Here is a 12,227-nt window from a genome sequence, read left to right on the forward strand (position 1 = left end):
CCTTTCTGTGTGCAGCTTGGAGGTGCAGCCCGAGTGTGCTTTAATCTCTTGCTAATAAATACAAACAAAGGCATAACTGGACATGGCATTGGGAAATTGGCAGTTGGATCTCCCTTGTTTTTTCTTACATTTTATAGCAGGTGGGTGGCTGGGATTCAGATTGGGACCATGGCACCAGGGGAGGATTTTTTTTTTTCACCTTTTCCATAATACTGGTGCCCCCCCTATGATCAGGGGTATCGCTAGGCTCTTAAAAGATTTGGGCCCAGTATTTTCATTGCTATAGTGGAAAGGGTTCCCCCCCTAAGCTTAATTGCCATAAAGATGGGGGATTTTGGGGGCCCACAGTGCACAGGAAAAGGATGGTAACCTTTCCCTTTGGGGGTTGGACTCGATGGCCTTGTAGGCCCCTTCCAACCCTACTATTCTATGTTTCTGTGATTCTTTCCCTTCCCCACTGGTATCCCCCTGGAAATCCACCCTCCTCTGCATTGTAGTGAGGCTTAAGAAAAATTTCCCAGTAGCACCGATGGAAATATATTTTCTAGGCTTAATTACTATGCCGGGGTGAGTTGGGGAATTTGCGGGGGGGGGGGGGTTGCATCATGTGGGAAATGGGGTAAATGCTTCCCTCCCCAGCTGCAATCCCCTTTGTAGATTGCCCCCTGAATGGCAATAAAGCTGATGGAGGAAGAGATCAGATGCTTTTGTTTCCATTTTTAAACTAACTTTGGGGGGGCTGTGGTAGTTTGTAAATTCAGATAAGACAAGATCAAACCGTGGTTTCTGATCCTGGCTTGCTCACTAACCATAGTTTAAACAAACCACAGTTTCCTGACTTTGGACACAGACTTTGGAGCTGTGGTTTGTCTAAAACTGGAAGCAGACCCTTCCTATCTCTTCCTTGCAGCTGCACCTAAGGAGAGGTGAGAGCACATGAGCCTAAGGCTTGAGCAAATTAATCTGCATAATGCTAATCCATAATTGAATGTCATGTGTGAACCAGTCTTGTGAGTGTTTTTGGATAAACATAGCAGCTTTCCCTAACCTGGTTCCCTCCATAGGTTTGGATTATAACTCCCATCAGCTCCAGCCAGTATCACAAATGGCCAGGAATTCTGGGGATTGTAGTCCAAAACATCTGGATGGCACCATTTCGGGGAAGGCTGCCCTACAGGGTAATGCAACATCTAAAGGCAGGATTATCCAGCTTGAACAGCTGTGCCTTAAGGAACTTGTATCGAGTTGCTTCTGCGTTCTTACTGAACCTTTCCGGGATTTTGTGGTGCACAATCTGAGCAAGAACTACCTGTAGCGATAGGACTCCCTTTTATGCCTTGAAGCTAGCATTGCAGTTTTCCAGATGGATCACTAGGAATATATGGATGCATCTACTGAGATCCTCCCATCAGTATAAGCCAGCATAGCTCCACGGCACATTAGCGGCGAGATGTTCCACCATGTGTTGCCCATTACAGCTTCGTTGCAAGGGTGTTGCATTCCGCCAGTGCTGTTTATGCTAGGGGACAGCCAAGCAGTGCCTACGGTAATTAGTTTAGATTTGCGCTAAGCAGGTTAATAGCTCCTCTTTCCCCGGAGTTGTTTTAATCGTCATTGTCAAGAATACGTACCGACAAGGAGAGTTCATTAAAGAAAACAGCCAGTGGCCTCTCATTAGAAATCTATAAAATATTTTTTTAAAAAAATAAGATGAAGACAACAGAGGGAGATAATGAGGCTCTAGGTGGACCTAGTTTTTACATCGCTGCGGTATAAAACGATATTAGCCACTTGATAAAATAATATATCGTATCTCTCTCCACACTGGGGCTTGGGAGGGCGGCAGGAGGACCAGGCAGAACAGATGGCGCAACCCCTTCCTGCTGTCACAGTTCCCAGATTGCCTGAGGAATTTAATATCTGTAAACCTTTACAGTTAGGACACGTGGCTTTGGGGGCAGGAGGCGGGGGCAGGGAGGTCACACCCCGTGACTGTGTCAATATGGCATTGAAAGAAAAGCATGCAAAGATATGTAGCATAGCAGCTGTCCCTGCTGCCCTGCACAGCACAGCTTTTAATCCTTCCTGCGTAAATGCTATATAGACATAGCTAGTTCCCTGCCTTGGGTCACACTCCAGTGTAACCGAGAGACAGAACATATGCGAGTGAAAGGGAGGAGCAATCCAGATAGGAGCAGACTTGACTCTCCATGGCTGGTGTCACCAGGGTCAGTGATGTCCCCAAGTCTTCCCCTTCACTCTCTTTCCCATAAAAGAAAACGGTCTCCACTCACTCCTGTGGGGAAGAAGAAAGAGACACTCTTGGGTGCACCATTGCTGGGAGGGAGAAACCTGCCTTCCACCCAGGTCTCGGTAATAAGAGAGCTTGCACGGGTTGCAGTGTGTCTCTGCAGAGTGCACAGAGGGATGCAATGCACCTCCCCAGGCTCAAGGTCTTTGCCATACAAGAGCCCTCCCTTCACACACATTTTTCTGTATATTTCCCAAAGGAAAAACATATGGGTGTAATGGTGAATAATGTGGCTGAAATTTGATTCAGAGCCTCAAGGTTCAACAGCTCATGAAATGAGATTCTTAAGCCTCCTCCCTCTTCTCCTTCTTCTTTTTCTTCTTCTTTGTGCCTTCCTGTTTCTCTCCCAGTGGGCAGACAGTGGAAACGATTCACACAAGCTTTGCAACTAGGATATTATACTGGCTAATAAGAGGCATGTCGTGATCTCATCTGGGGAGGTGTTGTCCTCAGTGGAAGAGTGCAGGTTTTGCTTGCAGAAAGTCTCAGGTGGCAGGATCAGGTAGCATGTTACGGGAAAGACCCTGGCCTGAGACCCTGAAAAACCACTGCTAGTCAGAGTAGCTGCATAATGGGCTAAATGGATAAATCTTGTGATCCAGGTTTGTTTTTTGTTTTTTTAAAGGCAACTTTGTATGATGTGGCTTGTCTGGGATTGGGGAAGGGCTGTTAGGCTACGTGGGAGTAAGGAGATGGTATGATCAGTTGCAGAGGGGCTGCAGAGTGGGTGGGGCTTGCATTTGTCAACGGCATACCTTTGAACAATTATGTTCACTTTTGCAAAAGGGGCCTGATGGAAAACGTGGCCTGATGTCAACTCCTTGGCCCTGGAGTCTGTTGGGAGAGTATTTGGCTTGAGTCTCTTTTGTGGCCTGCCCAACTTGCAAGTTCTAATACATTTGCCAGGCTTAATATTGTTTATGCTAAAAAAACCTGCAGATGCTCACCTCAGCTCCTTGCATGGAGAAGTTCGGCTGTTGCAGTGTGTCAGCACTGAGAGAGCTGAAAGTGCGTTTTCTGCTTATTCTGTGGTGTGATTTCTGTCACGGTGGAGATTAGACTGGGAATATAGATTCTGCCTCTTCCTGACTGCCTCTTTTAGCTCCTTGTAATCTCCTGGACTGTACTGAGTTGGCCTTATAATTACAGACAGACCACTAAATGAAGCCTCCATGTACAGAGGCAGTATACCTTGCAGCCCCAGGTGTGCTGGGGAGAAAGAGTGAATTGTCATCCCCTTGACTTTTCAGGCATAGCTGGCAGGCTGTCATAGGAAACACAGTTTTGGACTAGATGGGTTTTATCTGATCTGCCAAAGTAGTTGTTACCCTCTTTAGCAGCCTTCTCCAACCTTGTGCGTTCCAGATGTGTTGGACTACAATTTGTTCATCCCCAGCCAGCATGGGACTTATAGTTCAACACACCTGGAGGGCACCAGGTTGGAGAAGGCCACTATATACTAATAAGAAACTGATTCTCCAGCTGTGGATTGTTACATAGCCAAAACAGCACCATCCATGCATAAGAGGTAGGTATCAACAGGCCCCCGGGAAGCCCAAAATCTGCAGAAATGCAAACAATCTTGAGGGGGAAGACCTTGGGGGTTGGGGGACACCCCAAAGCAACTCAATTAGGATTGAACGTACTCAGTGGGCACAGAATATGGGTGGGTGGGAGACGGAAAGAAAACCAAGGAGGTAGGTGAGAGGGAACCGAAGAAAAATTGGTAAGAATTTTCGCCAGGAAAGGAAGGGAAGACAAGAAGAAAAATGGGTACGGATCTTCAGTTTGTGAGCTGTTGAACCTTGGCAGGTCCGACTCAAACAATAAGCCACGTCATTCTAACTCTTACGTTATCATCATTATTATTTTTATTAGGATGATAGCATGAGAAGACTATGGTAGCAGGTGAGACACAGGGCAGTCTTGAACTTCCACCGTGCATAAGAAAGCTTTTAGTTGTGGCTTGGAGTTGTGCTGACACCCCTCTCTCTGTGATTACCTCCCAGCTTTACGTCTCCTCGGAAAGCCGCTTCAACACTTTGGCCGAGCTGGTCCATCACCACTCCACCGTAGCAGATGGACTGATCACCACTCTCCATTACCCAGCGCCGAAGCGGAACAAGCCCACAATCTATGGCGTGTCTCCAAACTACGACAAGTGGGAGATCGAACGAACGGACATCACCATGAAACACAAACTGGGAGGGGGCCAGTATGGGGAGGTGTACGAAGGAGTCTGGAAAAAGTATAACCTTACAGTGGCCGTGAAAACCTTAAAGGTAGGTGCTGAAATCGTGCTGTTTTTTCCTGCCCTTTCATTTGGTTACCGCTGCTCTTTTTAACACTGCAGACTTTGCTGTTCATCAAAAACCAAAAGGTTGAACTGTATTAAAGGATGTCATTTACTTTGCGTGCACACTGTAGGATTTTTGCTTGGGAAAGAACTGTGCCTAGGGCCTTGGAAAGCTGATGCCAGTCAGCTTCAGTCTGTCACCACAGGCAAATCCTCACCTGAACACCCTAGGCCAGGGGTAGGCAAAATGGTGTCCATGGGCACCATTCTTGGTATTTGCCAAGGTGTTCTATCCCTCCCACTTTTTATTTTAAAAAACCTTCACATGATGAGATGGAAGATGTGTATGGGTGGTGAGTGATGCAGAAAAAGAGATGGCGGGGGGGAATGAGGTGGCTGGCAGAGTGGGCAGCGGAGGGAGAGAGAAAAGAGTTTGCCTTCTGTGAAATAGATTTCTGTTGGTGCTGAAAACTGGCTGACACCCCCAATGTCCCCCACTTCCTCAGTGAGTCTGTTCTCTCACTGCCATGGTCTCTTGCTCCTCCTCCTCTCTTTCATAATTGCGACCACTTGCTTGCTTGACAGGCAGAGAGCCAGGGAGCAAGTCTGCCATGGCATCTCCTGCTCCCCCTTCTCACCACCGCTGTCGTCTGGGCCAGAGCGAGAGGCAGAGGAACAAGCAGGTTGCAATGGGAAAGAGGAGGAGCAACTCCAGGGGAGTCTTGTCAATGGGCCCCTGCTGGGGTGTGGGCCCTTGGCAAGTGCCCAATCATGCCTACCTTTGACTCCAGCCCTGTGAGAAGTGATAAGATGCCAGCGTTTTTGAAATTGTTGAATGACTTGTCAGAGAAATGTATGGAATCTCTTATTCAGCCGTTGAAAACGTTTCAGTAGCAGGGGGGAAAGAAGTTTTGTTTGCCATCGTTTTATTTGTTGCTTCTACATACACACATGCACACACCTCCCTCTTTCTCTTTCACCTGTCTTCATGTGTGAAACAGACATTCCACAGTACTGACAGATGCTGTTGTGTGACTTTCAAAGGATTTGTATTAAGAGTGTTGTGTGGTGCCCCAAAGGCAGTGGCTCCTTATAAATTGTTGCTGTTTTCAGACTTGATTTTGCCCCCCAGAAAAGCAAACACTTCCAAGTCTGCTTCCTGCTTTTTTAACATATGGAGAGAGTGACACCTAGTGTTAACAATGCTGAGTATAAGATGCTGGAGGGGGAGAAATTTTCCATGCTCTTGCATCCCTGGTGAGCAGGGAACAAGTCTGCGACTTCAGACTTGGCATTCATTAACAAATGTGATGCTTTTGGTGCTAGAACACAGATGGCAGATTGCTTCTTCCTGTGCCACTTAGAAAGGTGTCTCCCATTTGGGCGCATCTTGTATTTGTGTATCCTGGTGCTCCCAATAATCGGGCTTTGTGGTGCATCCTGTTAGCTTTAACTCTTGTAAGCTGGGCTTCTAAACCCTGGGTAGATATAACCACCACCACATCAGTCCAAACCTGCACATCTGATGAGGTAGCCTATTACCTCCGAAACTTCATGCCTCCATAATGGTTGAATAACTTTATGTTGGCCACCTCTGTAATGCCACATCACGTCTTCGTTCTGTTGCTGCTCTTCTGAGGAACTGCAGGTGTCTGCCGCATGGGCCTTTGACCACTTTCAGGCTTGGGACTCGCTTTTTAACCCCAACCTCCAATACAGGACTTAGTCTTTAGCTTCTGTCTATATAATAAATAAATACATAAATTATTTGCTACTTTTATATCCTACCTTTCCTCTAAGGAGTCCAAAGTGGTGTACATGATCCTCGTACTCTCCATTTTATCCTCACAACAGCCCTGTGAGGTAGGTTAGGCTGAGAGTTGGTGATTGGCCCAAAGTCACCCACTGAGCTTCGTGGCCAAGTGGGGAGTCGAACCCAGATCTCCCCAGTCCTGGTGCAATACTCTAACCGCACTGGCTCTCTCTGTTTATAAAATCCAGGTCCCAACACTCCACATTCTGTCATGACCAAGAGAGAGAATGGAGGGTGGGGCTATGCAGTTAGAAACGGGCTCTGTTCTTAATGGCTGGGAGCAACTTTAGCCAGCCCCCCCCCCCCCCCCGCTGCCATGGTGTCACTCAGCACCCCTTGTTTTCTGCCATACATGCCTACACACATGCACGCATGCACACACACACACACCCCTGTCAAATGCATAGGCATTTTGAATGAGTGTAGTATACAGGACAGAATATTTGATGGGCGGGGGACAGAGACCTGGGTTCAAATCTCCACTCAGCCACGAGACTCACAATGTCTCAGCCTAACCTACCTTGCGGGGTTGTTGTCCTGAGCTAAGGAAGGATGAGATAGAAATGTAATAATATACAATTGTTGTGTTTTTCCCACTTATCTAGAGCAGGGATAGGGAACCTCTGGCCAGCAAGCCTAATCTGGCACACAGAGGTTCCACATCTGGCTCATGGAAGCTTGGACTCCCTCTGTGGGCTCCTGCCTCCTGGAGGCTACCAGGGGCTTGGCAAAGGGAGCAGGGAGAGGAATCCCTGCCGTTATCTCCAATCACACTGCTCCCCCGCTCAATTGGTAAGGTAAGTAGTGCGCGGGGAAACCCCCACTCTTATCTCAGATCACTGGTCTGAGATAACAGGGGGATTCCCCTTGCTCTGCCACTCATCTTCCCAGTTGGGAGGGGAACTGGCATGCTAAGCGCTTTGCCCACCCCACATCCTCCCAAGTGGAGGAAGGCATGAGGCAGGCAAAGCTACCCCAACAAGGCATGGGTTGGGGGAGCTCTCTTCTACCCAGCCCCTTGACTGGGGAGGCTTCGGTGTGGGAGGGCTTTCCCTGGTGTGCACCAAAACTGAATAACTTCTGAGTGTGTGGCCCCCATCCCCTGATGTTATTCAGACCGTGGATGCATCATGGGGTAGAAGGTAATCCATCCCTGACCCCTTCAAAGTTTCCCATCCCTGATCTAGAGTTCAGCTCTGTCATTGCGCTCCTTTCTCTCTCCTCTTATCTTCAAAAGGTGTTGCTTTAATCCATTTTAGGTAAACTTGCCCGTTTGAGACTGGTGCTTTTCTGGAATAACAAGGCTCACCTTTTCTATAGGTTTGAGACTAGCATTTTCATTCCGGGCCAGGAAGAGGAGTGAATTGGACCATGTTTGGGTGTTGGGGGGAGGGTTTGACATTTCCACTTGCCCAAGGGTTCTTTCTCATCCCCAAGACTCCCCCCACCCCAGATACCAGATCCTTTTAGATGTTGCAGTAGGCATTCCATTGTAAAATCTCCATGCTTTTGTGAGTCAAAAGCAGGTACTTTGACACGCTCCGCCGCCGATTCCAAAACGCCAGATAAATACTTAATGAAGGATGACTGGAAGTGAAGACTAAAATAATGCCAAGCAGCTCTCTCTCTCTCTCTCTCTCTCTTTCTCTCGCTCTGTGGGGGGAGATATCAGAACACTCCAAGAAACTCCAAAAAGGTGCAGGTCTGAAATTATGCATGCCAAAAAACACACTTGAAAGCAGCTTCTTAATTCACCTTTCTCAAATCCGTCAATCTCGTCTTTTGACAGGCAGGATTATGACTCTCTTCAAAGATATGGGGGAACATGGCGGGGGGGGGGAGTTTTCAGTACCCTGGCATCTATATTTAGACACCAGCAGGGGGAGACAAGCTCTTAGTGGCTTCTTCGGGGGAAGCGTTTGAGAGCTATAATTTGTCCTCCCCGCCAAAATTTCCACAGCACTCTGGACATCCCCCTGCCTCCAACCCTCCCTCTTTCTCCCATGCAAAGAAGTTCAACGCATTAAAATAATAACAGGAAGAAGGCCGCCTCGGTAGTTCCTACAGACTTTGTTCTTGATAAATTATTTTTACTGCAGCCTATTTATTATCCTGTTTCAAAGTAGCTGGAAGCAGCTCAGAGCTGGCTTGACAAAGTAGTTTCTACAGAGAGGAAAGTGAGGGCTAGACTACCCCATTCAGTGCTTCTGTAACGTTTCGCTCTGTGGTGCCATTAAGTAAGAGTTCAATTAGTGTGGTGCATTTGCGGAGAGAAAGAGATCAAGTACGCGTCAGGTGCATTTGAACATCTGAAGAGCCCCAAACAGAGCTGTGGGAAGCTCGCTCAATATTGCCAGGGACAATCCCCATTTAGACCCTAACTTTACAAGCTGCCCTTCTTTGACTTTGCAAAGTTCCCCAGTGCCTGAGCTTGAATTCCACATATTCTGGATTTCGTCTGGATTTTTGAAATAACCGGAGATTTACCTGGTTATTTCAAATCAATAAGGGAACTTCAGCCTGCTTCATCTATGGCTACTTATAATGATGGCTACTTATAATGATAGCTGTATAGCAAGGATGGGCAGTTTGTGGCCCTCCAGATGTTTTGGCCTACAACACCCATCAGCCCTCACCAGCATGACCAATGGTGATGGATGATGGGAGTTGTAGGCCAAAACTTCTGGAGTTGCCCACCCCTGCTCTGTATAATACTCAGTGTCAGAGGCAGTATGCCTCTGTACACCGGTTGTTGGAGAACACAAGAGGGAGGGTTCTGTTGCACTGATGTCCTACTCGTGGGCTTCCCACTGGGGCATCTGGTTGGCCACTGTGGGAATGGATTGCTGGCCTGGAGAGGTCTTTGGTCTGATCCAATACAGCTCTTCTTATGTTCTTAATTAAATATTCCATCTTCCCACCATTATAGGTCCAGCAAGGCACCTACAGCCAAATTACAATCAAACCAAATAAATCCCTGAGTGTATTACACTACAATGGTCACTGGAGGCATTTGCATCACTATCAGGCTAAGAAGGAAGGAGAATTGTCTTGGTTGTTGATGGCAAATGAAGCACTTGCCAGCCAGTTCTGATTCTGTCCAAAAAGTCGCTCCCGCTTGAGGAGTATGAGTTGCCTACATAAAAACAAGCAGATTATCCCATTCCTCTTCCCTGCTTCTCCCCCACACCCCAAGGCAGAAGAGCTTGATCCCCCTCCCAGTTGTGATAGAAAACTGTCTTAACAATGCGTAGTATTTACTACACTAAAAGTGCTCTATAAATGGCTCATTAAGGAAGCAAAATATACAAAGCAGCCTTCCCTAAGTATATAAGGACCACTGTGTGTGTGTGTGTGTGTATACACACACACACACACACCCCTTATCTACTGTGGCCCTGCAATCCAGCAATTTCTTCAGCCGAGAGGCCTGTGATGTGATCGAATCCAGCAGCCTGAACTACCTGGGTGCCCCTGGGGGCAGGGCTGAGACATCCTTCTGGGCAGCTTTTGGAAATCTTTTCCTGTGGCTGACCCCGGCCAGACCTCTTTCTAGCCTCGGTAGCATGGGAGACCAAAGAGCAGCCATTTGAAACTTTTTCCTGCCCAGTAGGTTTGCAAACAAATTATTGTTACTGTCATGCCTTCCCTGCTGTTTCGTGCATGCTCCAGCCTTCCTGGAAGAGGAGGAGGAGGAGATGGTCGGTGGACATCGCAGAGCGAAGACAGAGAGAGGTTCTGGAAGACATTTGGCGTGCAGGGACCAAACCGTGCAACCAAGAAGCCTGACTGGCACAGCACGAGATGGGAGGGGAGCAGCATTCTCTGATGGAGACTGTTGGGCTGGGCGGATATGGGCTCCGATTCCTGCCCAAATGTGGGATCTGTGTAGGTAGCCTTGTGAAAATTCCTTTCCTGCCCTCCACTCACTCTCTGTAAAAAAAAATAACTTAAAAATGGAAAGCAAAGCAGTTGTGATAGCAAAAAATGCACAGTGCTTACTACACTAAACGTCCTCTATAGATGGCTCATTAGGGAAGCAAAGTATATAAGGCAGCCTTCCCCATGCTAGCTGGGGGATTATGGGAGTTGTAGTGCAATATATCTGGAGGGCCCCAGTTTGGGGAAGGCCGATATAAGATATAAATGGGCAGTGGCTTTGGGAGGGGCAGGAAGGCAGCCTGTGAGCTAGAGAAACCCTGTTGGTTGATCACCAAACCCAGTCTCAAAGCCTAGTTCTGCCCTGGTTTGTGAGTTTTTTTGCAGATACAGCCACCATGTTCTCAAAGTTTTGGAGAAGACTTTTAAGGATGAGAAGCTTGTTTTTGAAACTTGAGATTTGCCAGATTCTGCCCAAACCACTGGATTCTTAGCTGTGTAATTATTGCAGGCTGTATTTTTGACCCTTCTGTGTCCCATCCCAATATCAGATGAGCATGTGGGGTTATTTTTCTTAGCCCACTTCCCGTTGGCAGGAGAGAGGAAGTTGTCGTAGAGCTCCTGAAGCTGGTGCAAAGCTACCAGTCAAACTAACTGGGAAGCAAATACTAAATGGAATGAGGCCGTTTGAGCAAAGGCACAAAGCGGAGCTGCAAAACGAAGCACCAGCAAGGTTTTATAGCGACAGCTGTGTCCTGAGGGCTGGTCGAAGACCTTCTGGCCTCTCCAGAAGAAAACCCAAATGGCATTGCCCCTTCTGCTGATTAATATGGGGGGGAGGGGAGAATCCACCCAAGAAGTTCTCCCACACAAGCCCCACTGAAAAGAATGAGATCTGATCTATTAGCTGTACCTTAAGCTGCTTTGTGAAGGCTTTTTGCCTTGAAATGTGGGCTACGGCTTGGTTCCTGTATGGCTTGTTTTGAGATACCCTTGCTCCAGATTTGGACCCCCGAGGATTAAATGGAAGGCAGAGTTAGAAACTAAGCTGAAGCCCTCCCATTGCAAAGCAGCCTTGAAATCTGTCAAACCATCTCCCGTAGACCTCAGGCTGCGGCTTATAAAGCAAGAGGTTTTATACAGAGCACATTGGACACCAGAGCAATTCAGACCCCTGGACATCGCTCAGGATGGTAAGTGTTGGATGTATAACAGGCTAATCTAGTATGGATGTTATGGGGTTGCCCAGTTGGGATGCCTTTTTGGCTTGAGGTGCTAACCAGGATCAACATTGACGTGGCATCCTCACTCAGTGTAAAAGATACCCATGTCTTAGTGGGATAGTGGGGATACATTCCAAGCAAGTGGGACTTGGCAGAGGGGCATGGTGCATGATTTAGTAAGGACACACTAATGTCTAAGGCTAGACAGCCATAGGATTGGTCAGTTCCTGGAGAACCGCCCTCCACCCCTCCCCCGCCACCTCATAGGCAGCACAGATCTGCCCCATCCTCCACACTCGGAAGAGCAGCATGGAGTGGGGAAAATGGGGCGTTTGTGGGGGCGGGAGTTTGGAAGTGCCGGTACGATACTTCCGATGTGTTGTCCAGCCTCCCCGTCCCGTGCTCTGAGATCCCGCAGCTAGACAGCCAAAATCGGCTGTCTAGCCACGAATGCAGGGCGGCTGGAGCATGGAGGAGATGCACTCCTCCACACTCCTCCTGCCCTGCATTGGATAGGCGATCACCTCCGAGTTCAGAGGCGGGAGTTCAGCGGCAGCCGTCTATCCCCATAGGATTGCTCTCTCCGTGTATTATTCCACAACACTAGAAAGCAAATAAAACCCCAAATATACATAATTGGATTTGAGCTGTATTGACCTTAGTTGCCCATGAAAAGGTATATTTCACCAAATTACTAAAATAAAA

The 12,227-nt window shown here is 47.8% G+C and overlaps 1 protein-coding gene across 2 annotated transcripts in view; it reads left to right on the forward strand.

Annotated features, from left to right (window-relative positions):
- ABL1 (ABL proto-oncogene 1, non-receptor tyrosine kinase) overlaps window positions 1-12,227 on the forward strand; it is a 179,934-nt gene that overhangs the window by 128,881 nt on the left and 38,826 nt on the right. For both annotated transcript variants that reach the window (XM_084820822.1, XM_084820823.1), the window contains one exon: window positions 4,321-4,593. In XM_084820822.1, coding sequence (XP_084676948.1) covers window positions 4,321-4,593 — 273 coding nt within the window. The remainder of the gene's footprint in view (window positions 1-4,320; window positions 4,594-12,227) is intronic.

Source organism: Heloderma suspectum, chromosome 14 (assembly GCF_057233095.1).
Source record: "Heloderma suspectum isolate Gila_16-S chromosome 14, 16-S_ref, whole genome shotgun sequence".
In the NCBI taxonomy this organism is placed as follows: Eukaryota; Metazoa; Chordata; class Lepidosauria; order Squamata; family Helodermatidae; genus Heloderma; species Heloderma suspectum.